The 27,456-nt window shown below is 41.0% G+C and overlaps 1 protein-coding gene across 1 annotated transcript in view; it reads right to left on the reverse strand.

The window, feature by feature from the left end:
- LOC141444715 (uncharacterized) overlaps nucleotides 1-27,456 on the reverse strand; it is a 61,126-nt gene that overhangs the window by 25,005 nt on the left and 8,665 nt on the right. Inside the window, 3 exon segments of the mRNA XM_074110320.1 lie at nucleotides 8,044-8,184; nucleotides 8,187-8,259; nucleotides 16,852-17,413. Coding sequence (XP_073966421.1) covers nucleotides 8,044-8,184; nucleotides 8,187-8,259; nucleotides 16,852-17,376 — 739 coding nt within the window. The 5' untranslated portion in view covers nucleotides 17,377-17,413.

A 27,456-nucleotide genomic window follows, 5' to 3' on the forward strand; every position in this document is an offset into this window, starting at 1 on the left:
TGGTATAACTTTACTACGCCTTTTTCTTATTTCGCAACGTTTTTATATTGCAAAATTTTACTTCATCACACTTTTATGTGGCAAATAATTAGGTAGCAAATGATTGGCTAAGACAAATAACAAATTGTCAAATAACATTTTGCCCAATTTTAATATTGCAAAGTTTTACTTTAAAATTTGTGCAAGCGAGCGAAGCGAGCGAGCAAGACGGTTCGGAGCAAAAGCGACTTAGATAGTTTAAGTTCAGAAGGCGAAGGCGGGAGCGAAGACTCGAAGCTTAAAGACTCGAACTCTTAAGACTCCAGAGTCTTAAAGACTCGACTATATTTGAGGATTAAATTGGCTTATTTTATGCGCATGGATGCAAGAAACCGTCTTTGCGGCCTTCGAGTCGTTAAACTTCGAGAGTCTTTAGGGTTCGAGTCTTTAATCCTCGAAATAAGCGTTTTTCACAACACGGTAAGCTCCCGCCTTAGCCTTCGATGTTAGGTTTTTTTTTAATTGCAGCCAATATGTTGCTAAGTTAAGAGTCCGCAGCAAGCTTGATTCTCCATACAAATCGTAGTTACGTCCTTATTTTAAAATAACAAGTAGCATCATCATGATTTTTTGTAAATACAATGAGATAAGGCATATCTAGGCCTGAAATTAGTTTATGACTCTTGAAATGGTATTACAAAGAAAATAGAACGAGTACAAGTTTTGCATTTTAAGAGCCAAAAACCCTGTGCAGTTCGGTTAAATACTACGGCCAAAATATAGTTCAGATTGAAGTCAAAACCTATTTCCGGCATCGACTAAACTATGTAGTTTCATAAGAAAAAGCATTTTTCCGAAATGATTTTGTGGTTTTCAAATGAGAACGAAACTACGAAAATCAGTAAAAAAACTATACATTTTTTATGCGAATCTGCAGCGAATCACTCTAGCGCGGGGAACGGTACGGGGGAGGGCGGTACGCGCCGCCCTTTGTCCTTGGTTTACGCTGGCCCTGCGTGTGCGTGCGTCGCTCGTTAGTAGTGACTCGTCAGCTGTGCGCGAGAGTTACGTAATATTATTTTGGTGAATTCTCTTCGTATCATAAACGCGATCTAACTACTTACGACTTGGACTGATAACGGATTTGATATTTCTTGGTGATACTGGTGGTGTGTGTGCACATACTGTTCGACGACCTTGGCTTTCTTATATGGACTTTGCATTTTTATGTTACAAAAATGGATAAACAGGGTAAGTACCTACCTAGATGCATTTTAGTCAATATTACCAAGTACTTATAAAAATGGGTCCATATATCGGCTCGCATACTGACAAACGATGATTTGGACAAAAAATAATTATGGTTTTACTAGAAAAGAGAAAAGAGTACCTATGCGAACTATGGCGCTCCCATAAAAAATAATTATTAATGTTCTTGTTTCCAGAAGTGAAAAGATCATCGAAGACAAGATTATGGTTATCGGCTCGTAGGAAAAAAAAGGACCGGCTCGTCATAAAAAGAAAACATTAATCCTAATAGGTAAGTTATAACTAGGACAGTAGCGTAAGATTTTTCTTCCTTGTCCTCTATTACAAGCTTTTATTTAGTTTCACCTGTCCCGATATTTGTCTGTAATCAAATCTTGCATTCGACCAACTTCTAGCAGTCGGATTGACTTGAAATTTTGCATAATTATGTAAATTGCGTGACAATACAATAATCTGGTAGCTGACATCCTGGTAGTCCGGCCAGAATCGTCTCCGAAGGACGGAACTCTTCAACTGTTACAATGTTATCGACTTGTTTTTGGTATAGGTACAAAATAAATGTAGTTTGGGTAACAATGCTAGTAAAGTCGACAAAAAGTACAGTCAGCAAAAAAGCTTGTATTAAAAATGAATTTTCGTACTCGTACCTTTATTTATTATTTTTGTACGACGTAGGTACACCACACAAACTTGTTATTTCACTTATACAGGTCATAGCACTGTAATAGCACATTGTGTATTAGGGCGGTAAGTAAGGTATTACGAACGAAGTATTACCTCTGGTAGTCTCTGTTATTACTTTGACTAATGGCGACTGACGTCATTTCACCATGTATGTATTTTTCACATGTGCAGTACGCTTGGCACCGGAGAGCATGCCAGTGAGCAGTCTGATAGTGATAACAATACCGATCCTCCACCTCAACCTCTAAATTTAAGCAGGTTAGTGTTTTTATTATTATTTTTACTAGTTTACAATCTTTTATTTAACTTGCAATGTATGTACCTATGTACTCGTATGTATGTATGTGAGGCTCAAATCCTGCGAGTTGAATTTGACTCAGTTTCAGTGGTCGAATTGACTTGAAATTTGGTATACTTATGTGAATTGCGTGACAATACAATAATCTGGTAGCTGACATCCTGGTAGTCCGGCCAGGATCGTCTCCGCAGGACGGAATTCTTCAACGGTTAATGGCATCGACTTGAAATTTCGTATGATGTAGTTTAATAGGTAACAATGCTAGTAAAGTCGACAAAAAGTACAGTCAGCAAAAAAAAAAGCTTGAACAGATTTTTTTTTTTACCAAAAACTTATTTCACAGCTACTTACGTTTTTCACTTGTAGTTTTATTTTCGCTCTTGACTGCAACTGCACTGAGACTAGTACCTACTCGTACCTATATTGACACGGCTATTAAAGATGATTTCAGTTTATTATCTTGATCGATGTACACCGCACTTCTGTTATTTCACTTATACAGGTCATAGCACTATAATATCCCATTGTTCATTAAGGGCGATAAGTAAGGTATTACGAACGAAGTATTACCTCTGGTAGTCTCTGTTATTACTTTGACTAATGGCGACTGACGTCATTTCACTATGTATGTATTTTTTACATGTGCAGTACGCTTGGCACCGGAGAGCATGCCAGTGAGCAGTCTGATAGTGATAACAATACCGATCCTCCGCCTCAATTTCAAAATTTTAGCAGGTTGGTGTTTTTATTATTATTTTTACAAGCTTTTACCTTGCAATAGTTGCAATGTATGTACCTATGAATGTATGTGCAGGTAAAATCTTGCGAGTTGAATTTGACCCACTTCTTCCACATTTGGTACGGAAAAGTAGTTTGGATGAAAATGCAAGTACAGTCAGCAAAAAGCTTGTATTAAAAATGTAGTCGCGCGCACAATATGGCACCGAAAATCGAAACGTATTTTTTGCATAGCGTCACCGGCGTTAGAAGTTTTCTGTAGTAGTGTACGCCTCATAATGCAGTATCAAATATTTTTATTTCACCGTATACTCTGATTTAACCTTGCATGGTATAAATATAACGTAACTTTTTTTTTCCTTTCAGAAATTTGAGTCCGAGTACTCCGTCCTCGACACCATCATTACAAATTGAACTTGATCATGATAGCAATGAGGAAGTCGTACGTAAAATGACAGGTCGACGAATTTTCAATGTTCAATATTTATTTGAACAAATGAAGGCTGTGGATCATAGTCCATTTAATTGCAGCTTTAAAGATATGGATTTTGTGAAGGAGTCGAGAATCGGATTCCAGTCAACTTTTCTTTTCAAATGCAAAATGTGTGGCAAAAAAGAAGCATTTAATAATGAAAAACTAGAGTCTAAAATTAATAAAAATGTTGTTCAAGCAGTCGTATGTTCGGGTAGTGGCTTTTCCCAATTAGATGAGCTTTGCGCTCATTTAGATATGCCATGTATAGCGGAGAAAACATTTGGGAAAGAGAATTTGTTGCTTGGGGATGTTTTAAAAGATATCTCTTTGAAGAGCATGTTTGAGGCAGGACTCGAAGAAAAACAAATGGCAATTGAAAAAGGAAACGTAGACGCTGATGGCGTTCCCTACATCACAGTAGTAGCGGACGCATCGTGGGGAAAAAGATCATATCGTACCAGCAATTATAATTCATTATCCGGGGTAGCGTGCATTATTGGGTATGAAACTAAAAAGGTTCTCTTTTTAGGAATACGGAATTCTTATTGCTCTGTATGCGCTGTTGCAAGTAATAAAAAGATTGAGGTCAAGAAACATAAATGTTTTAAAAACTGGTCTGGTAGCTCCACAGCAATGGAAGCCGACGGTGTAGTAGAAGGTTTTAAATGCAGCATAAATATGCATGGCTTGAAATACACCAAACTTATTGGTGATGGCGATAGCAGTGTCATGAGTGCTTTAAACGAAGCATTGCCATATGGCCACTCCACTGCTATACACAAAATAGAATGCAGTAATCATTTATTACGAAATTATTGCACTAAATTGAGAAATTTGACAAAAAAAACTGAAAATAAACAAGGACCTGTCCCTATTATCATGAGGAAATGCCTAAATGATAACATATTGCGACTACGAAAGGCAATTAAAGGAGCAATAGACTTTTCTTCGAAAATGGAAGGGAAAACTTTTACTGAGAAAGTAAATGAATTAAAAAAAGACCTACGAAACGGGCCTTGCCACGTTTTTGGTGAGCATGCCAACTGCAAAACATATTTTGTAATGGCCCGAAACCAGGCGAAGAAAACTTCATAGGCCAAATGAAAGATTGTGGCTTGTGGTATGACATATACACCGCTATAAGTCCTATTTTAAACAATGCCGAAAGTCTCCTTATGGGGCAAACAAACAATATTGTTGAGCAGTTTAATGCACTAATCGCAAAATTTATAGGAGGCAAACGAATAAATTACTCCCTTCGTGGATCTTATGAGTCCCGTTGCTACGCAGCTGCTACAAAAAGAAACACCGGGAGTCTTGTAGCAACCATGAGTAAAGTATTAACAAAAAATGAAGAACTGGGGACTTACACGCAGAAGTATGAGAAGAGGCAGGCAGAAAAGGCGAAAAGAAAATCAAGCCAAGACAAAAAATCAAAACGAAGAAAACGTATCGCAGGACCCGATGAACATTACGGTGATATCGAAAAAGAACCAGATATGGAAGTTGAGCACTACGAAAAAGAAAACAAGCACTCTTAGCAGACTTTTCAAAAAGTAAAATAGAACTTGAAAATATCCAAAAAGATACCGTTGGGCAGGCAACGAACCCTGAATGGATCAAACAACGAAAAATACGCCTTACTGCGTCAGTGTTTGGTCAAATATGTAAGAGAAGAGCTGCCACGTCGTGTAAAAATATTATAAAAACACTCTTATATAGCAATTTTAAAGGTAGCGATGCTACTAGATACGGCAATGAGAATGAGCCCATCGCTTTAAAAGAGACTGAAGCTGCACTAGGAGTGCAAGTATCACCTTGTGGGTTATACATCCTCGAGGAACACCAGTATTTAGGCGCGAGTCCCGACGGAGTCATAGACGAAGAAACAATTGTGGAGATCAAATGCCCAGCTTCGGCGGCAAATATGACGCCAACAGAAGCTATTTTAAAGAAAAAAATTACTTTCTGTGTGTTGGACGAAAGTGATCCTCAGAAAATAAAACTGAAGCAAAATCACAACTACTTTTATCAAGTACAAGGTCAGTTAAATATTACAAAAAAAAGATACTGTATCTTCGTGGTGTGGACTCCAAAAGGCATATTATTCGAAAAAATCGAAAAGGATACAGGATTCTGGGAGAGCATATTAAATAAATTGAGAAAATTTTACATGGAATGCATACTACCTGAAATTATAGATCCGCGTCTACCTAGAAAGTTACCGATACGAGAGAGTTCTTAAAAATAAGCGAATTTTCATACTTGTATGTATTAAAAAATAAACACAATATTGTATGACTTTTTTTATTTTATTCAATACACCCAATCTTCAATGTGTCCAATCAAGTTGATGTTGTAGTCTATAGATATTATACTTTTCACTTCTCATGCTCGTAAAGTTCGTTTTTATGCTGAGATTAAGCGACATAAAATGACTTTTTATGCTCTAGTGCATAAAATAAAATCTTTGTCTAAGACCAAGCTAATCAGGTGTCAACCAGCCACAAACAGAAAGTTTTTAACTTTTTTATTTATTTATATAAAACTAAAAATTAACCAAATCAATCAAAATAAATCAATAAAATAAAAAAATAGAATTATGTATATAGTAATTCATGAAAAATAAAAGAAACATAGTAAGTGAACCATTGTTTCCACTGTTGCTATTTCCTCGAATTAATCGAAGTAAAAAGCAGTGTAAAACTCGAGCATTAAACCCATTTTTCCCTCGACGTGTCTATCCACCCTCGCCGTACCGGAACGAACGTCTTAAAATCGTAAACGTCGTAAAATGGCTCGTTTTATGCTCTTGTTGTACAATCGACTATTTCACTTCTCATGCTCGTAAAGTGCGTGTTCATGCTGCATCTAGGCAACATACAATAACTTTTTATGCTCTAGTGCATAAAGTAGAATCTTCGTCTAAGGTCAAGGCAATCAAGGTGTGAAACCACAAACAAAAGAGTTTCTACATATTTTTTTATTTTTTACACCTAAAAATCAATCAAATCGATGAAAATAAATCAATAAAACTAATATAGTAAAGCATGAAAAATAAAAGGTACAAAATAAGTGAACATTTATTTTTACTATTGCTATTTCATTTCTTCGCAAGCGAAGTGAAAAGCAGAGTGTAAAACTCTAGCATTGAGCCCATTTTCCCCTCGACGTTTCTATCCACCCTCGCCGTGGCTCGGGTGGCTATATGAACGTCTCGGGTAAAATTGCTCGTTTTATGCTTTTGTTGTACAATATACTATTTCATCACACTTGCTCGTAAACAGTGTCGTAAGCTGCAGGCTAACTTGGTTGCAGTCCTTAATAAAACCTAAGGGCCTTTTTTTGGCGTTATGAGTTGTTGCGCGTACTAATACTGCTGCGCGCGCAGGTTCTGCACGACTAGCAGGAGGACCTCGTGCACGCATGTCAGGCACATGCTGCGGGAGGCGGAGGGCGGCTGGTAGCTGGCGCTGCCAAGAACTGCACCAGCGGTATCGGCAATTTTTGTAACAATAATATTTTTCTTTTACACATATACAATTTTACTCGCAAATGTGATGAAAACATTGTAAGTCGCACGGGCGGTACTATAATTATGAACATCGACCTAGTCCTCAGTCTTTGACTTTGAGCTTCTAATACTCTCGTTCGTAATTTCTTATTAACCGCCCTTAAGACATAATGTACTATTACGCCACACCTGGCCATAATGTGAGTTTTACCGCCCGCTATGCGTATGGTAAAACCCACTTTCTGGCAAGGTGAAGACGTAAAATTGTGTACTCACCATGGGCAGTAAAAAAGTTTTACAGCGTAATGTGTAGTGTAATGTACATTTACGTTTTTGGAACGCCAAATAATATCCTAGCCGGTAGCTGCCCTCCCGCGCTGTATATATTATAATCTTGGTCTGGAGATGTTCTACTGTTATATTCTACTTAGATACTGCAATAATTTCACCATTGTATGAAGATATTTTACTGCAATATTGTTACTGTGACATGTCTCTAGCTCCGCCTTCCGCTAGCGCGCTCTTGCTTTCTTTCTAGCGCCCTGTCTTACTCTAGTGAAACAACAACATTTTAAAGCGTTAGCGCGTGATCTCAACGCGGAGTTGAGCGCTACTTGCTGCGGACTCTTAAGGTATGTACCTACCTACTTATGCCAATCAATACATTTGACCAAAAAAATAAATGACATCTTAAAAAATCTCATATAATAATTTGCATAATAATAATTTATCAAATGATTAGTTGGGAAATGATATCAGTGAGAAATGTTGAGTTGGGAAATAACATTTCGCCTAAATAAAAATATGGGATAAATAGCTAATAATTTGCTTAATAATTTTTGCCGAAACATTAGTAAACCGTTAAGTTTGCTTCGGCCCGCCCGAAAGGCCAAAAAAACATAGAAGTAGGAGCTCCGCGCAAGCGGAGCTCCGTCGACACAGTGTGTCTGTGTCAACTCAAATTGGGGAAAAAATGCTACTGTGAAAATAAGCTTTAGTAAAAAACCATAATTGGAAATTTCGCTACAAGGAAATATCGATTCTGGTAAATTGATCTAACAAGTTTCATCAATATGCGGCACTCACCAGACCCTTCCTCCTCCGGTATAGCCCTCGCCTGTTTGTCCGCCGCCCTCCTCCTGACCAGCTCAGCGATGACCCCATGCAGCTCGGCCAGCCGGGCATCGTGCGCGCGCGCCGCGGCGGCCGCACGCGCGCGCTCCGCGCCAGCGCACGCGCCAAGGCGTCGCGCTCGCAGCGGAGGGACGCGGCGTCGTGCGCGCCGCTGCTTTGTGTCGTCACCTGCAACAAGATTAATCTAGGATATTTTTCCACTTCAGCGACTAAAGTAATACCGTCGCGTAACGAAAAGGTTCACCACCTTAAGAGGCTACCCGAGGTTTTCATCGATTTTTGACAAGTTTTAAATCGTATCTCCTACTTTTGCACTACAGATAGAATTATAAGTCAAACAGCTATCGGTTCTTCAATCTTTTATCTCCATTTTTGTCTACCGGATTTTGAAAAAAATAAATACTTTATTTTGTACGTTTTTTTTAAATATTGTCTAAAAAAACTTTCGTATCTCTATTGACGTGAAAGATCTAACATATTCGAAATCTACATATTTGGGTTCGTCTATGAAGTCTCTAAAAACGTGTCTAGGGTTTTCATTTGAAACTAATAAACACAAAAGTTATGGCCAGAAAACCAGTTTTTTGGCCTAAAATTGTTCAACTTTGATGCCAAATATCTCGAAGACAATGAACTTTGAAGTAAATATGGGATATTATACTTCTTAAAGCCGTTGTTGGTAATATAATAAGCTACAAAAAAGATCAAAAGATCAGATCGAAAAGTCATTGGGGTGTGGCGTGCATTCAGTGTATGTCACTAAATCTTAATTTAAAATAGTTAAATTTAGTGCATTATAATTTATTACTGAATGTTAGTAATGGCAAATAATTACGAAAATTTACATTAGCATGTTTATAATAGTACAATCAAATAAAGTATTATAAATAATTACAAATAATAAAATCAATCATAATAATCTAATCTTAATTATAAATCATATTAATTTAATCTTAATACTAACTTAATAATCTAATTAAATAATGTTAATAATAAAACAAATATAATAATGTTAATCTAATAATAATAATAATAATGTAATAATACTAATAATAATTTAAAATTGCATAATGCATTCATTTACGTTAAATCATAAATGTCACTTTGCATTATATAAACTTTATAATATATATTTTGTATGTTGAAGCGGACAAGCGCACCGTTTTTATTAGTAGTTAGGAATCCGCATTGCAACCGCCTACGTCACGGCATAACCGGTTAGCGCGCTCGCCTCCTCCGGAGTTGCGTGTGCGCGACCGCCGCCGGACAGTGAGCTTGATGATACGACGCGAGACGCATGTCGCTCTGCTCCGCCGCTTTCGCTTACGATCCGCTTTTTTAATTACGTATGCGCCTAATATCAATCGCTGTGCTTGTTCCTATCTCTTCCATTTTCTCCTTCTAAGACTGTGCTTGACTTTTCATCTGTGTGTAAACGTCGCTTTAAAATAAACTGTTAAACAGTGTTCTTGTTTACATTCGCCGCGACCCGCACGATATCCACGTAAGTGCTGAGTACTTCACCAGCCTACCAAATTGGTGACCCCGAACTGTGCACGACGATATGGAAGCCAAGGAAGCATCTGAACAAGGGACAAATGATGGCGCTGCGCAGAATGCCGCAGAGTTGTGTAGAGTAGGTGTGCGGATACCCCCATTCTACAAAGAAAAACCAGCACTATGGTTTGCCCAGCTGGAAGCCCAATTTATGCTGTCCAATATTACTTCGGACACTACCAAATTTTATTACACCATGGCCCAGCTGGATCCTCAATATGCGTCAGAAGTAGAGGACATAATAACGAACCCACCAGCTACGAATAAATACGGCAAGCTCAAAAACGAGCTGGTGAAACGTTTATCAGCCACACGGGAGCGAGATATTCAGCAGCTCTTGTCTCACGAGGAGTTGGGGGACAGGAAACCTTCCCAGTTGCTTCGTCGCATGCAGCATTTAGCCGGTCCTGGGGTACCTGAAGATCTGATGCGTACGATGTGGACCAACAGGCTTCCCCAGAACATCCAGGTCATCCTCGCGTCACAAACCAAGTGTACCTTGGAAGAATTGGCGGAATTGGCGGACAAGGTTCATGATGCCATTGCTTCTGCTCCACAAGTCGCAGCGGTACAACCAGCTGTAGCCCCTCCAACGGACCCGCTGGTCTTCCAGATCGCGGCACTCAGCAAGCAGATGGAGGCTTTGACCACCAGAATGGACAGAATGTCCCGGGAGCCCCGCCAGTCACGACCGCAGAAGAGTAACCGAAGCCGAAGCCGGAGCCGACACCGCCAGAACTCAACGAGGTCAAACTCCAACTACCGCAAATTTCCCACCTGCTGGTACCATCACAAGTTTGGAAGCCAGGCGCGGTGCTGTGTGAAACCGTGTGACTATACAGCGGGAAATGCATAGGGCAGTCGATGATGGCGACTGGCGGCTGTCCGAATTCCGGTCGCTTATTTGTAATGGACACTAAATCTAAAATACAATTTTTAGTAGATACCGGAAGTGATTTGTGTGTGTTTCCCCGTAATTTATTAAAAGAACGGCGAAATAAAACCAATTATACTTTGTGTGCAGCTAACGGTACAAATATTAATACTTACGGGTATGCACACTTAGTTCTTAACATAGGGTTGCGCCGCGACTATGCTTGGCGATTTGTTGTAGCGGATGTCACCAGGGCAATAATAGGTGTAGATTTTCTTGCCCATTATAATCTTTTAGTTGATTGCAGGAACCATCGCCTTACCGACAACAATACAAGGCTCACCGCCCCTGCTTTGCCTACGCAGCCGTCTGATGTCATTTCTTCGGTAAAGGTTGTAACTGGTGAGTCTACATATCACAACATACTACGCGAATACCCTGACATCACTCGCCCATCTAGCATACATCGTACACCTAAGCACTCAACAGTACACCACATTCGCACCACACCCGGCCCGCCCGTATCTAGTAAACCAAGACGACTGGCACCCGATAAATTAAAGGTAGCAAAAGAGGAGTTTGCCTCTATGCTTTCGAGTGGCATAGCCAGACCCTCCGAGTCACCTTGGGCATCTCCCTTACATCTGGCCCTTAAAAAGGATAACGGTTGGAGACCGTGCGGTGACTACAGGTTGCTAAATGCGAGAACCATTCCGGATAAATATCCGATTCGTCATATCCAGGATTTCTCGCACAGCATAACTGGTTGCACCGTCTTTTCAACCATAGATCTCGTCAAGGCCTACAATCAGATCCCCGTCAGCCCCGAAGATATCCCGAAAACCGCCATTACAACGCCCTTCGGGCTCTACGAATTCCCGTTCATGACGTTCGGACTTCGTAACGCCGGGCAGACATTCCAGCGCTTCGTGGATGAGATGCTGCGGGGACTGGATTTCTGTTACAGTTACCTTGACGATTTCTTGGTCTTTTCAAAGGACCACCAGACGCATGAATCACATTTACGGCGACTGTTCACCAGGTTGCAGGAGTATGGGATGGTGATCAACACCTCCAAGTGCCACTTTGGAGTGGAAGAGGTAACTTTTTTAGGATACCGTATATCTGCAAACGGTACCAAACCACTGCCTGAAAAGGTAGCAGCCATCCAGGACTTTCCAACGCCGAGGAACGTGAGAGAACTCAGGAGATTCTTGGGTATGCTTAATTTTTACAGACGGTTCATCCCTAACGCAGCTGTACACCAGGCTCCCCTGAATTCCCTACTCACAGGCTCTTTTAAAGGTTCTCACCCAGTCAACTTTACCCAAGTAGAACGCGTTGCCTTCGAAAGGTGCAAGACAGGTTTGTGCGATGCGGCACTACTGGCTCACCCTGACGCTCAGGCAAAATTGTGCATAGTCACTGATGCATCAGACGTGGCTATGGGCGCTGTGCTGCAGCAACTGAAGGACGGCGCCTGGGAGCCTCTCTCATTTTTCTCGCGAAAACTGACGCCACCACAGCGTAAGTACTCTCCATACGACAGGGAACTTTTAGCCATATACGAAGCTATAAAGTACTTTAGGCACATGGTAGAAGCACGAGACTTCATTGTCTATACCGACCATAAACCTTTATGCTTCGCATATAGCTCTCGTAAGGATAACTGTTCCCCAAGGCAGTTTCGACACTTAGATTTCGTGTCACAATTCACGACGGACATCAGGCACATCTCAGGCAAAGACAATGTCGTAGCTGACACTCTGTCACGAGTCGAGGAAATCACGCAGCCTGTCGACTACAGTAAGTTAGCTACGGCACAGAATACCGACTCTGAACTACGCCTTCTTTTGAACACTAGCAGCTCACTGTGCCTGAAGAAAGTGAATGTGCCCGGAACTAGTGTCGACCTTTACTGCGACGAGAGAGAGGGTAAGGTAAGACCTTATGTACCTAAGGAGCTCAGGCAGCAGATTTGCGAGACCCTTCACTCCCTAAGCCATCCAGGAGCAAACGCCACTGCCAGGTTGGTTGCGGAGAGGTACGTTTGGCCAGGGGTACGCAAAGACTGTCGAGAATGGACCCGTAGTTGTCTGGCTTGCCAGCGCTCTAAGGTCACTCGTCACGTCTCATCACCCTTAAGCTCATTCAAGCTACCGCATACCAGATTCCTCAACATCCATATCGACCTCATAGGACCACTACCACCTTGTCAAGGGTTCAAGTACTGCCTCACAGCCATCGACCGTTTCACACGTTGGCCTGAAGCAGTACCACTACAAGACATATCAGCCGAGACCGTCGCTAAAGCGCTGTTACATGGTTGGATTGCTCGTTTTGGATGCCCAATCGACATTGTCACCGACAGAGGTCAGCAATTTGAGTCAACGCTATTCCAGCAGCTGGCAAGGCTAGTAGGATTTCGGCGCAAGCGCACTACTGCGTATCATCCTGCCTGCAACGGACTCGTGGAACGTTTCCACAGGCAGCTGAAGGCAGCCATAAAGTGCCACGCCGACAGTAGTTGGGTTGAAGCTCTCCCTCTAGTCCTACTAGGAATCAGAGCCGCATACAAGGAAGACCTTCAGGCCTCTGCGGCAGAATTGGTATACGGTGAGACGCTTAGGTTGCCCGGTGATTTCTTCGACCACGACACTCACGCCACCACGGATGTCACAGATTACCTGTCCCGACTTCGTATGTTCGCTGGGAATCTGAAACCAGTACCAGGTACTCGCCACGTGGGACGACGGCCAACTTTCGTCTTCAAAGACCTGGCAACAGCAACTCATGTTTTCCTTAGGGACGACACAGTCGGTGGGTCGTTAAAGCCAGCATACACTGGCCCACATAAAGTTTTGAAGAGAGATCCCAAGGTGTATCGGTTATCAGTCAATGGTAAGGAAATGACAGTATCTGTAGATCGCTTAAAGCCGGCTTACATACTGCATGACACACACACCACTAGTACTCAACCGGATACACAAACACACACTCACAACACAAAAAACGTCACAAACACTTCATCAACGCCACCAGTTCCAGCAAACACCACCACATCTACAACTGGAACCGGAGATAATGACATCAGGCGGACGCGATCAGGCCGCGTTGTCCGGTTTCCCAACTATTATCGCCCATGATGGTCTCTGGAAGGGGGTGATGTGGCGTGCATTCAGTGTATGTCACTAAATCTTAATTTAAAATAGTTAAATTTAGTACATTATAATTTATTACTGAATGTTATTAATGGTAAATAATTACGAAAATTTACATTAGCATGTTTATAATAGTACAATCAAATAAAGTATTATAAATAATTACAAATAATAAAACCAATCATAATAATCTAATCTTAATTATAAATCATATTAACTTAATCTTAATACTAACTTAATAATCTAGTCTTAATAATCTAATTAAATAATGTTAATAATAAAACAAATATAATAATGTTAATCTAATAATAATAATAATGTAATAATACTAATAATAATTTAAAATTGCATAATGCATTCATTTACGTTAAATCATAAATGTCACTTTGCATTATATAAACTTTATAATATATATTTTGTATGTTGAAGCGGACAAGCGCACCGTTTTTATTAGTAGTTAGGAATCCGCATTGCAACCGCCTACGTCACGGCATAACCGGTTAGCGCGCTCGCCTCCTCCGGAGTTGCGTGTGCGCGACCGCCGCCGGACAGTGAGCTTGATGATACGACGCGAGACGCATGTCGCTCTGCTCCGCCGCTTTCGCTTACGATCCGCTTTTTTAATTACGTATGCGCCTAATATCAATCGCTGTGCTTGTTCCTATCTCTTCCATTTTCTCCTTCTAAGACTGTGCTTGACTTTTCATCTGTGTGTAAACGTCGCTTTAAAATAAACTGTTAAACAGTGTTCTTGTTTACATTCGCCGCGACCCGCACGATATCCACGTAAGTGCTGAGTACTTCACCAGCCTACCAAAGGGCATGGGATCCCTTAAGGTCTGTTTTTGCTTGCTCATTGCTCAATATAACTGCTTTTGCGTTTACTTGTAAGATTTTTTTATTTACGCTGTATATTTACCCAGGTATAAGTAGTACTTTATTTCCAGAACAATACAGGTCCAACTATAAAAAAGGTATATTAGGTACAATAAAATTAAATAAACTAAAACTATAATAAATCTAAAAATGGACCATGCTGGCAGCATTTCCCCGCTGGATCGCAAGACTGATGCGTTGAGCGAGGAAACTGCCAGCTCTTCGGTCTCCTGTGGTATCTAGATCTTTTTTTGTTATCATGCCCTATAAATTTAACCCTTAATAACATCCAGGTAGAGGCGATTTAGCGACCACTTGCATTGAGATGGAAACGAACCTAACACGCCTGTATCGCCTCTCTCTGAACCAAGGTAGAGTCCCCGAGTCCTGGAAGGTTGCGAATGTCCAGCCCGTACCGAAGAAAGGTAGTCGTGCCAACCCTGCCGATTATAGACCAATTGCTATCACCTCTATTCTCTGCAAGACCATGGAGCGTGTATTAAACAACCGTCTCCTTGCGTACCTGGAAGCCAGTGATCTCCTTAGTGACCATCAATATGGTTTTCGTCGGGGTAGATCCACTGGTGACCTTCTAATTTACGCAACACATTTTGGGACAGGCCATTGAGAAGCACGGAGAGGCTCTTGCTGTCTCTCTGGACGTCTCGAAGGCTTTCGACAGGGTTTGGCACGATGGTCTTGTGGGTAAACTCCCTTCTTATGGATTCCTGCTGGCTTGTGCACCTGGATAGCTGACTTCCTGCGGGGTAGGTCTTTAGGGTTGTGATCGATGGCTGTTCGTCCGATCCTATGGACATTAATGCTGGTGTTCTCAGGGATCAGTGCTTTCTGCCACTCTTTTCTTGCTGCACATAAATGACCTGTTGGTATATCCCGGTATTTTTGGATATGCCGATGACAGCACAGTGTCGGAAAGATATTTGTCCGATGCTCCAGCGAGTGGTTCGGATACCAACGTTCTCAGAGAGGCTATGATAGGTAATTTGAACCGAACTCTTCAGGCAGTGTCCGATTGGGGCGAAGCCAATTTAGTCGGTTTCAATGCCTCTAAAACCCAGGCGTGTTTATTTTCGGCAAAACGTAGTGCATTTAATCTAACTCCAACCTTTCGAGGTCTGCCTGTACCAATATCTGACCACCTTCAGCTCCTTGGTTTAGAACTCTCAGCTAAACTGAACTTTGGGAGTTACATCGAATCCTTGGCAAAAACCGCTGCGAAAAAGCTTGGTATCCTATCCAAGGTTAGGCGATACTTCACTACGGACCAGCTCATTGGTCTTTACCGAGCCCAAGTCCGATCCTGCATGGAGTATTGCTGCCACCTTTGGGACGGTTCTGCTGAATATCAGCTAGCTGCTTTGGATTCGGTAGAACAGCGAGCGAAGAGGCTCATCGGCGTCACCTGCGATGCGGATTTTTGTCGTCAGAGCCTTCGTCATCGCAGAAGAGTGGCTTCCCTGTCGGTATTCTACAGGCTACATTTCGGAGAATGTGCTTCGGAATTGCACGACCTTATTCCACCTGCTCCTTTCTTCCACAGGTCGACCAGAAGTAGGCGGGGTCTCCACCCTAACGTTGTCAGTATTCAAAAATCCGCACAAAGCGTTTTCGCTCTTCTTCATCAATCGCACAGCAAAAGAGTGGAATTCCCTGCCTGCGACTGTGTTTCCTGAACACTACAATTTGGCCGCCTTCAAGTCTAGGGTGAATGAGCATTTACTAGGCAAGCGTGCTCCATCGTAGGCCTCATCCTCGCTTTCCATCAGGCGTGATTGTGGCCAAACGCAAGCCTATACTGTTTAAAAAAAAAAAAAAAAAAAAAAAAAAAAAACCTTATTAATTTAAAAATTCGTCACAATTTCCATTGTAATTATTGAAAATAAGACTAGCTTTAAAAATATTCTTTGTCAGGAAGTATTCGATAGCTGTTTTTGATTCTGTGGCAGCATGCTCCAATAAATGGAGCCTTACATACAAGTTGACTGTTTGCAGAATGAGGACGGATAACTATAAAAACTGTTATGGTAAAGTGTCGCAACCCACGAGTGGGCATCGCCCTTGATTGTGTTGAAGTATCTTTGACATTGAGCCTATGTGTGGGTGCATGGTACTAGTTTGCACTTGCGCATAGCTGATCATACCTACAGACGGGTATCTATCACTATCAAATTACGGAAAGTTCGAAAAGAATATTGGAGACTTGATGTAGATTTATATTTAACGCATTAAAAAATTAGTATAAAAATCGTGAAGAAAAATGTGAACTCCTACCACAAAGCTCATTCCATTTCGACCGATAGGTGGCGCAGTCACTGGCCGCAAACTGGAATATCTCCAGGACGACTCCCTGGACACTTCTTCATCAGGCACATTGGGACAGCACAGATACCAGCTCCTACTTCTCCTCACCCCACTGTTGGATTCCAACTGATTCAAGGGCAACCTTCCCACCAGCTCTAATTCGGCTAGCAGCGGTTCTTTTTCCTTCGGCTCCGGCATGGGGAACGTACCAGCAGTGGAATACGTTTCCTCTGGCACTCTGCATGCTTCCGGGGTAGTATATTCAGGTAGACTATATTGTCGATCCCTTAATGGCGGCACTTCAACTTTCGCGCCTTCGTTGACGACTTCATTGGACTCGACGTATTCGCTAAGCTCGTCCGGGTTTCTGGCTTCCTCATCAGGGATGTGAGGTGTTCCGTTCTGGTTCTTGCGTTTTAAGCGTTCGATGTCGGCATAATAGTATGCTGTAGAACGCGGTGGTTCAGTTTGCATCCCAGTCGGGTTTAGCGTCATTTTTGGCACTTTTTAAAGATGTTGGTCACATTTTAGCCTGTTTTGAGATTGGTTAAGTAAGTTGGTGGTGTGAATTTTACGAAGGTTAGTTGTATTTTATTGAAATAAAGACTTATGTACACATGCTTCTCAATCATCGGAAGCTGCAAGTCGTAGAAAAATAAATTAAATCTTTCTGTTTTGCAAAAAGAAATGCTTCATTTACCTATGCTCACTAGGGATGGGCCGAATATTCGTTTTATATTCGGCAGGTTTACCGAATATTCGTATTCAGCCGAATATTTGTATTCGGTGAAACCCATGTTCGGCCCATCTCTAATCCTCACTCAGCACAGCTCTAGTGGAAACAGCTGAGCGGAGCGAGGATAGTTAAATGAGACGTTTCTATTGGTTCATGACAAACACATTCCTCGCAACGCAATCTCTCATATCGCTGGTGGAAACGCAACGTTACGTAACTTTGCAGCAGCGTAAAGGCGCGGCCACATGAAATCGCTCAACGCTCGTTTCCAACGTAAAATCTGGTCACGTGACACATAGCGATAAAGCTGAAAATTTTGAGCTTTATCGTTGGAAAAAAAACCTCTTTAATTTCGGCAACAACACTGTTTTTTTTTCATTCACTCCAATTTCTTTTATTTGTCTAAATAAATAAAAAAATAAATATCACAGGACAATTCACACCAATTGACCTAGTCCCAAAGTAAGCTTAGCAAAGCTTGTGTTATGGGTACTATGCAACGGATAAATATAATTATATAGATAGATACATACTTAAATACATATTAACACCCAAGACCCGAGAACAAACATACGTATTTTTCATACAAATATCTGCCCCGACACGGAAATCGAACCCTGGACCTCAAGCTTCGTAGTCAGGCTCTCTAACCACTAGGCCATCTGAATCTAAGTGAGATTAAGAAAGCAGCTTCCACGGCCGAGATCATTTATGCAAGAAGCCATCTTGTCGCTGCTGCTCGACGCGGCGACTTGACGCTACTTTTTTGAGTCGCGGACATGCCGCGGGAAATTCAAAATCACATTCAAAATGGGGTCACGTGACCAGAGTTATCGCTGCAAACGAGCGACGAGCGACTGCATGTGGCCGCACCTTAATGCAAACACAAACAGAAGCCACGACAAGTCCGGATACTTAGCAAAGTATCTCGTTCCCACAAGTTTTAAGCGGAATTACGCGACTGCGAGTTCTGGAATTAATTAAGTAATTTAGTTGAGCACTTGGTGAGTCTGGGGCATTGTAAGACTAGCGGGGGGCCTCGGGGGGCTTCTACGAATATCTAAAAAAGCTATGAAATGCTGAAATGCCATTAATTGACTAATTTTATTGTTTTCGCCGACAAAGTACGTCAATCAATATTAGGGTGACCTGTCGTTTTGCCGAGTTTCATTACGCAGAGTTTCGTTTCGCAGACAACTATGGCAGATTTTTCTTTTGGCCGAGCAACGTTTGTATAATTTCGTTACGCCTATTATTCGTTTCGCCGAGTAGTCGGTAGAAGAATAGCGATAAGCAGATTTACGTTTAGTAGATTGTTTGTTCGTAATTGTTTCAGTTAACCGAACAACTGTTCGCCGAGACACGATAAGCAGAGTTATCACATGGCATTCATATTGTTAAGTAGATTTAATGTTCAGTCGATTTTTGTTTCGTAATCTGCGTAGATAAAATCGGCCAAACGACAGGTAGGATTTTACTGAGTTGACTATATAAATATACTAGCTTTTATCAAAATGAAGTTAGGTGCGACGACGAGCGTCAGCGAGGAGGAGTGTTAGGTAGAATTGCGACTAACAACGCACGAGCCGAGCGAGCGAAGCGAGCGTGCCGCGGTAGCGGCCGGCGAAGTGCCAGAACCAAACTGCTAGCATCGCGACTTGGTTTGTTTAAACTCATTGGAGTTAAACAAATACAAATGATGGTCAAAAATACGTTTATTACTTGCGTTATACTTTTGAAACTTGTGAGGGTATATAAAAAAATAATAAAGAATGCGCGGTCAGCACGACGTGTATAAATGCCAATAAGGCCATAGTGTAATCCACACATATTCGCGGTATTGAATGCCATTCCCCATGCGAAACGAAAAGATGCGAAAAGTTGATATGCGCACTGAATAATAGTTCAACCGTTACAAAACCGAAAGGTTGTTCGACCAAATGTGCAAAATGTGTAGTGATTAATAGGCTAAACGAATTTCTGTGAATAGTTGTTCCGCTTACTGACTCATATGCCAAGTAAATAGTCTGCTAAAGGTTGAGTTACGAAACGTTAGTCTGCGAAACAATACATCTGCGTACAAATTCATCGGCGTACCGTTACTCGGCGAAACGTTGTCTGCCAATCAATAATCTGCCTAAAAATAGTCGCGAATCATTAGGTAACCCAATATTAGATTGTCAATTAAAGACATCGTTTGTCACGACTGATACGAGTGAAAGAGAAAGTAGAAAACGAACGTTAAGTCACGACGCATCGCGCAAGCTGTCTATGTTTCTAATGATGGCCCAACGTCGGGCCCTTGTCGGGCCATTCCGGGCGAAATCATTGACATTATCAATGCAAGGTACATACAGTGTGTGGCCCAGAACCGGGGATAATATTAAAAAACAGAGGCTCCATACTATACGAGTACACCGGTATTTGGATCATCATGGCCCCACTTAATTAAAATAAAAACTAAACTTTTTTTTTTTTTTCTAACAAACTTAATCGTAAATTCAATGTACGCCATCCTAGAACCCAACTGACGTCGCCTGTCACGCTACAAATATCAGACATTTTGCTTTACATTGCTTCTTGAATTAAACTCATGATTGTCATGATTGGAAAAAAAAAATATATGTATATTGTTATGATTGGTTTTTTGGAGTCTTTTCGTATTTTTTATTTCAACTCCAAATTTGTTACTTTTACGGGTATCCCGTGAAACCGTATTAGATATTGTCATCATTCCTTTCGTTTGTTGTTTAACTTACCTACTTTGTTTACTTTGTGCATAATATTTTCCTAATAAGTGTAGTCATATCAGTGAAAACTTTACTGGCTCATGATTTACCTGCATGTATACTAGCTTCATGTATGATTGTATTGCTGTTTGTTTCCTCAATAAAGAAAAATAAATAAAATAAAAACTTTAAAAAACTAATTATTTTTAAAAGTCGCTGAACTAATGTTGTTCAGTTTGACGAGTACAGTCAACGTCATAAATAAGTGATCACTTTTGTACCTCTTAACTTTAACGTCATGTTTGAAAAGCTATACGAAATTGTGTAACGACTGAAAGCGACTTGGTACAGAAATGATCACTTATTTATGACGTTGACTGTACGATATCTATGTTTTAATTATTTGTCTGTGTTACAGGCCATACCCGGTAGATGTCGATGGCAGTAATAAGCCAGTGTCATAATAGATCTAATTAGTTCGACAGTGAGATTATTAGAAATTATTGGACACCCAGCAGCCCGTTAGCCTCCGTTTCTACCAGAGATGTGCGAAGATGTGTTCCGAGGAATGTTTTTCATGAACCAATAGAAACACCTTCATTTATCTAACCTCGCATCGCTCAGCTGTTTCCACTGCTGAGCGGAGCTGCTGTGCGAGGATAGGTAATTTTTTTTTATTCGACTGGTTAGCAAACGAGCAAGTCGGTCTCCTGATGGTAACAGATCACCACCGCCCATAAACATCTTGCAACACCAGGGGTATTGCAGACGCGTTGCCAACCTAGAGGCCTAAGATGGGATACCTCAAGTGCCAGTAATTTCACCGGCTGTCTTACTCTCCACGCCGAAACACAACAGTGCAAGCACTGCTGCTTCACGGCAGGATTAGCGAGCAAGATGGTGGATAGGTAAATGAAGCGAACAAATTCCTTGCAACGCACCCTCGCACAGCTCTGGCGGAAACAGCCTAGGCGGACTTCTCAAAGGCCATGTCGTCTCTAGTTTTACAGGCTGGACAGTCAGCGGGGCTACTACGAAATTCGAAGTTGGTATCGTGCCGTCCCTCTCACTCTTGTATAAAATAACATTAACGTCAGCGGGACGGCAAGATACGAAGTTCAAATTTTGCACTTTACAATAGGGCCAGCAGGGCTACTACGAAACACGAATTTCGAAGTTCGTGTCGTGCGGTCCCCTGACACTTATACTATTTAATACGAGAGCGATAGGGACGGTACGACACGAACTTCGAGTTTCGTAGTAGCCCTGCAGGCTTGAGCCTCTACCGAGCGACCTTCTACCCTGTGACGTAAGACTTAACAGCTTCGCCGATGTTTGATATCTGTTTATGACCCGATTAACTTCGTGGTAAACAGAACATTTGACGTTATTATGATTGGATATCATATTATAGGTACGTACGTAATGCTATTAACGTATGTGCGACTATTTTTGTTTTATATGGTATTATCATCAATCATCATTCCAGCCTATAAACGTCTCACTGCTGGGCACAGTCCTCCTCTCAGAATGAGACCACTTGGGCCGTAGCTCCCACGCGGGCCCAGTGCGGATTGGGAACTTCACACATACCATTAAATTTTTATGGTGTTTTGCCGCCCGGGGCAGCCAAGCTAGGGTTGCCAGATGGCCGGGACATCCGGGATTGTCCCGGAATTACGTGCCTGGTCCCGTGTCCAGGAATTACACTTTAATGTCCCGGATTTCGACTACGAGAGCAGCAGGGCTACTACGAAACTCGGAACTCGAAGTTCGTGTCGTGCGGTCCCTCTGACACTTACACTATTTAATACGAGTGCGAGAGGGACCGCACGACACGAACTTCGAGTTTCGAGTTTCGGAGTAGCCCTGCAGCATTGCCTTCCATATTAAAAATCGAAGCTGCGGTTAACATTGCCGGCCTGTATACAGAATGCACAGGCCCGAGAACTGTTTTTGAGGTCCTTCCAAAAGACTTGCCAAATGACAAAATCTGGGCTCACTTTTTTAAAACGACCAATTGTAACGATTTTGTCAATTTGAAGAAAATAGCTGGTTTTGTGCTAGTATTGATATTTAACGACCCAATTTGTAACCCTCGAATTGTCCCGGAATGAAATGCATGTATCTGGCAACCCTACCCCCGCCCAACAACGCTACGCCACTTTAGGAACTTGTTTAATTTTTTTAAGGAAACAGGTATCCTAACCCTGCCGTCGCTTTATGTTTTTGAAATAATCATGTATGAAAGGAAGAACATATGTGATTTTCCCACTAACGTCGATAAGCCAAAGGCTACTAGAAACACAGGGAAGCTTAAAGTTTCATTTTACAGACTGGCTAAAACCAAAAAGTCGTTTCTGGGAAATTGCATACGTTTTTATAATAAAATACCAAAAAATATTATAAATGAAACAGATACAAAATTCAGTCAGATCTATTGTCAAGAAGACATTAATATCTAAGGCGTATTATAAAGTTAATGATTATATCATGGACAGGACAGGGATATTTGGAAATAATTCCGATCCGCATTAGCGATCCCTTCAAATAGCGAACCTACTGCGTTAAAAATAAAGTTGTGTTAAATACTTGTGATGTATACATATCATTTAATAATATTGTAAATCTGTTTAAAAAAATATACCTCGTTGAGTTTCTTGCCGGATTATTCTCAACAGAGGTTTTTCCGAACCGGTGGTAGTTTTTTTTTGACATTCATAAGTGCTTGTTATAGCTCAAATTGAATAAACATATTTTGACTTTTGACTTGACCCACTAATTTGGCTGACGGTACGGTACCAAAGTAAACGGTGCGTAAGTACGTCTCCGATCTATCACTAACCATGGAAGTTTATCCATGAATGGGGCCTGATTACCCCCCCTCCACAAGTTAATAAAATCTTCACGTTCCCCCCTAGGGGGTGGTTGTGGTCCAATAAATGGGCGGAGAGAACGTCCCCATCCAGGGCCGGAATAGCCATGTCAATTGTCGAAGCCCCTAGGCAATTCTTGTAGCCCCTTTTTAGCCGTTTAAAGCCACAGCTCTTTTCTAGTTCAATCAAATGATCCGACCGCATGCGTCGAAAAACAACATACTAATATTATAAATGCGTAAGTGTGTGTGTTAGTGTGTTTGTATGTTTGTCTGTCTTTCACGACGAAACGTAATTTTTGGCATAGAGATGGTTTATGGGCCAGAGAGTGACATAGGCTACAATATCAATATTTTATAAATTATATTCAAATTGTATTGTTGATCGAAGCCCGTGTTGCACTAAGTTGAAAGTAATTGTTTTTAGATCTTTGTTCGTATAAAAACATGTCTAAGAACCATCGCTAGAAAACTTGCTTTCAAATAAAATAAAATAAAAACACTAACAGCCTTATTCATAAAAAATCCTTAATTGAGGTTTGATCGGTCTGTTACTTAGAAGACTGATTAACCTGTCCTCTCCCAGAGGCACAAATTTGTGCCAAATTCCTTTGATCCTGTTATCCTGGGAGATGACAGATTAAGCTTGTTAGACGGCTGTCAGGAAGTAAGATTCATAACGCTTGCTAGCAGTCAGCTAGTTGTTGAGCTGCTGATAGACGGATTAGACGCGTTATGTTGGCCACCTTGAGAAATCAAAGACAAAAAATGGCCTCATAGATAATTAAAAAAAAAATTGACAGCAGTGACAGCAAATTAGCAGGAAAAAAGGGAAAAAAATAAAAAGCGAGATGTTTGTTTTCCCGCCATTTTCCGATCCGCATGTTTATGTGTGCAAAAAGCCCTAATTATGTTAATCATCCTATTTTTTTTTTTCATATTTATTGTTAGTAAAGTAGCAGTTATAAATACCTAATTTAGAGGATTTTTAAATACAAATTCCTGAAAATAAATTCGCGGCCATTTTGTGACTTAGCAGGGAGAAAGGAGGGTCTACGGTCCTCTAACTTTAGCAGAGCCTTGATCGACTGATTAGCGCTAACAGACGTTTATGAATCATGTTTTTTAGCATCGGGCCTTCAAGGAGCCTTCAAGGAGGCTCTAACTTTTTTGAAAGAGGCTGTAAATTAGTACGATTACAGGCCGTATTTTAACCGCGTGTCAGTACCTACTTAATCACGAAAAACTTTTTCACGAATGACTTTATCACGAAAAAACTTCATCACGAATAGACTTTATCAGGCACCGTCAATACAAGCGCACGTAGCTACTAGGTATACTTAGCTACCCCCCTGTCTCGGTTGCGAGGTCAAGGTCGCGGGGGGAGGCGAGTGGGGGTTCAGTTTCAGTATTTCACGAAGTCAGCTGTTTGGTAAGAGGAGAAATATCTGTGTCGAGCCTTATTCTTAAACGTTTGTTTAGCTGTTGACTTTTCTTTTGTCTGCAATGATTACAGGTTACTCGCCCCGCTCAACTCATACATAGATGATAGATGTCAATGATTGTTTTTTTTTATTAAATATGACCCGGATAACTCACGTCTTAAATCGAGTTTAGCTCGACATGTTTCGGGCTAATCCGTAGCCCTTCGTCTTCGGAGCAACGCGACTCAGCGGCTGCTGCAACACGCGCACTTGTTTGTTTGTTTGTTTTTTTTACCCGACTGCGAAGAAGGAGGGTTGTGTTTGACGCGTATGTAAGTATGTATGTATATCTATTCCTATGTCCTCTCGTAACTACTCAACGGCTTAATGACGCGAGTGACATTGGGTACATTTAATTCTTAAAAAATCAAAATGGCGGATTTTTGGCGCCAAATTGCAAATTTCAAAAAATGTTTCTTGTTCAAACCTATCAAGTGGGGTATCAAATGAAAGCTAATAGTTAGCCCATTCTAAAAATATATGGGTTATATAAAAGTTAAAATATACCATTTTCACAAAGAAGTGTGAAATAAAACAATAATCGAGTCCTATCCTATTCCCAAATAAATAGCAGAACATCGATTAGACCGGCTGCCACGCAATAATAAGTGTTACGAGGTGGTGTTAAAGGAGATTTTCCAGCGGCCAGTGTGAATTCTGTACCAGATACGTCGCGTCTTTTAGCACTTGGTATTTCAGTAGGTTTTACTTGGAAGTGTAGTTTTTTTATAGCGCTGAGCCTATTGATTGCAATGTTACATCAGCTGGACGCATTTAGAGTGACATAGGCTACTTTTTATCCCGGAAAAATGCACAGTTCCCGAGGGAACAGCGCGCGATAACCTAATTACAAGCGGACGAAGTCGCGGGCAAATAGGCTAGTTTTAATATGACTGGTAGGATTGAGTCTCGGTAGTTTCATGTTCAAGACCGATAGTTAGCCTCTAGTCTAGTAAGTATGTATGTAACAAAGTGAGATCTAGTCTAGCCGACTAAGCCTTGGCTGTAATGAGGCTCTTTGTTCTAAATATAGACTTCATGCCATTCTATGACGACGCGTTAAAAATCATTACATCTCGCACAAAATAAGTTGGATTATTCTCAATAGTTTCTTCGCAGTTTTTCGCTTTTTTTGGCAAATTCAGCCAAAACCCAAACCATCAGCCAAATATGTGGTTGTACCCACCCTAAAGTTCATAATCGTTTGCATGTCACAAAACAATAATGCCAATAGAACGTGTCTGTTAACTTACAAAGGCCAAAGTTACAAGAGTTGGCCGTATTCGCATCGATCAAAAAAAGTCAAAATATGTTTATTCAATTTAGGCTATAACAAGCACTTATGAATGTCAAAAAAAATCTACCACCGGTTCGAAAACCTCTGTTGAGAAGAGTCCGGCAAGAACCTCAACGAGGTATATTTTTTTAAAACAGATTTACAATATTATTAAATGATATCTATACATCACAAGTATTTACTTAACACAACTTTATTTTTGACACAGTAGGCTCGCTATTTGAAGGTATCGCTAATGCGGCTCGGAATTATTTCCAAATATCCCTGTCCATGATATAATCATTAACTTTATAATACGCCTTAGATATTAATGTCTTCTTGACAATAGATCTGAATTTTGTATCTGTTTTTCATTTATATTATTTTTTGGAATTTTATTATAAAACCGTATGCAATTTCCCAGAAACGACTTTTTGGTTTTAGTCAGTCTGTAAGATGGAACTTTAAGCTTCCCTGTGTTTCTCGTAGCCTTTGGCTTATCGACGTTAGTGGGAAAATCACATATGTTCTTCCTTACATAGATGATTATTTCAAAAACATAAAGCGACGGCAGGGTACCTGTTTCCTTAAAAAAAGATATCTTTGCACTTGACTTAAAATACTAATGTACTTATTAGTTATGTTTTTTTTCGGTCGGACTGTTGCTGTTTGCCTCAGACGGCTTTTAGCTTTTACAGCTTACCGGAGAGAGGGCGAGCAGCCAGACGGGCCGCTCAGGAAGTGGGAATTTTATAGCATAAAGAGGGCTTCTATGGAGCCGACCTCGGACTTTGGACGCTAGGGGAGAGTTATGCAAGCAATCGAAATTTTTATACTACATCGTTTCAGAAAGACTAAAGTCCTGACTGAGAAGAAACGACAAGGAACTCGGTCTGGTTGAGGTCTGATTGGGGAAAAACTACCCGGGACGTGCCGGTATCGGTTAAAGTAGTGGGCTGGGCAACCACTCTATTGTAGTCAAAGCATCTGAAATCTGAATCTCGTCTCTTCTTCCAATCAATTTCATGATGATTACATACTTTGCCAACATGACATTAACATATAACAGTGCAAATGTTCTAACCACGTAAGTGATTCACTTTCTTAAACACGGCTCACTGAGGTCACCGTTAGATTATAATACGTCACGTCAAGTCACGTCAAGGCCATATGAAGCGAACCCTAGCGCTCGTCTTGTAAACTTATCAGGGGGGTTCCAAATGTTACTTGTGGGGGAAGTCGTGCTCGTTAACGTGGTACAATTAAGAGAAGTCTCTTCGTTCCATTCTCCATACACACGTAGTCCCGGTCTCATTTGAAAACTAGGCAACAGAAATAGATTAAATTTTGTAAGTATGGACTAGACGTAATTATCTATGCCTGTGGTTTTTCAGATTTTCATATAAATGTGTAATATCAGAATGACGGGAGCTCAAAATTCGACAAAAAAAAGATGTCAACTTTGCACGAGAATT

This window comes from Choristoneura fumiferana, chromosome 30 (genome assembly GCF_025370935.1).
Source record: "Choristoneura fumiferana chromosome 30, NRCan_CFum_1, whole genome shotgun sequence".
Taxonomy (NCBI): domain Eukaryota; kingdom Metazoa; phylum Arthropoda; class Insecta; order Lepidoptera; family Tortricidae; genus Choristoneura; species Choristoneura fumiferana.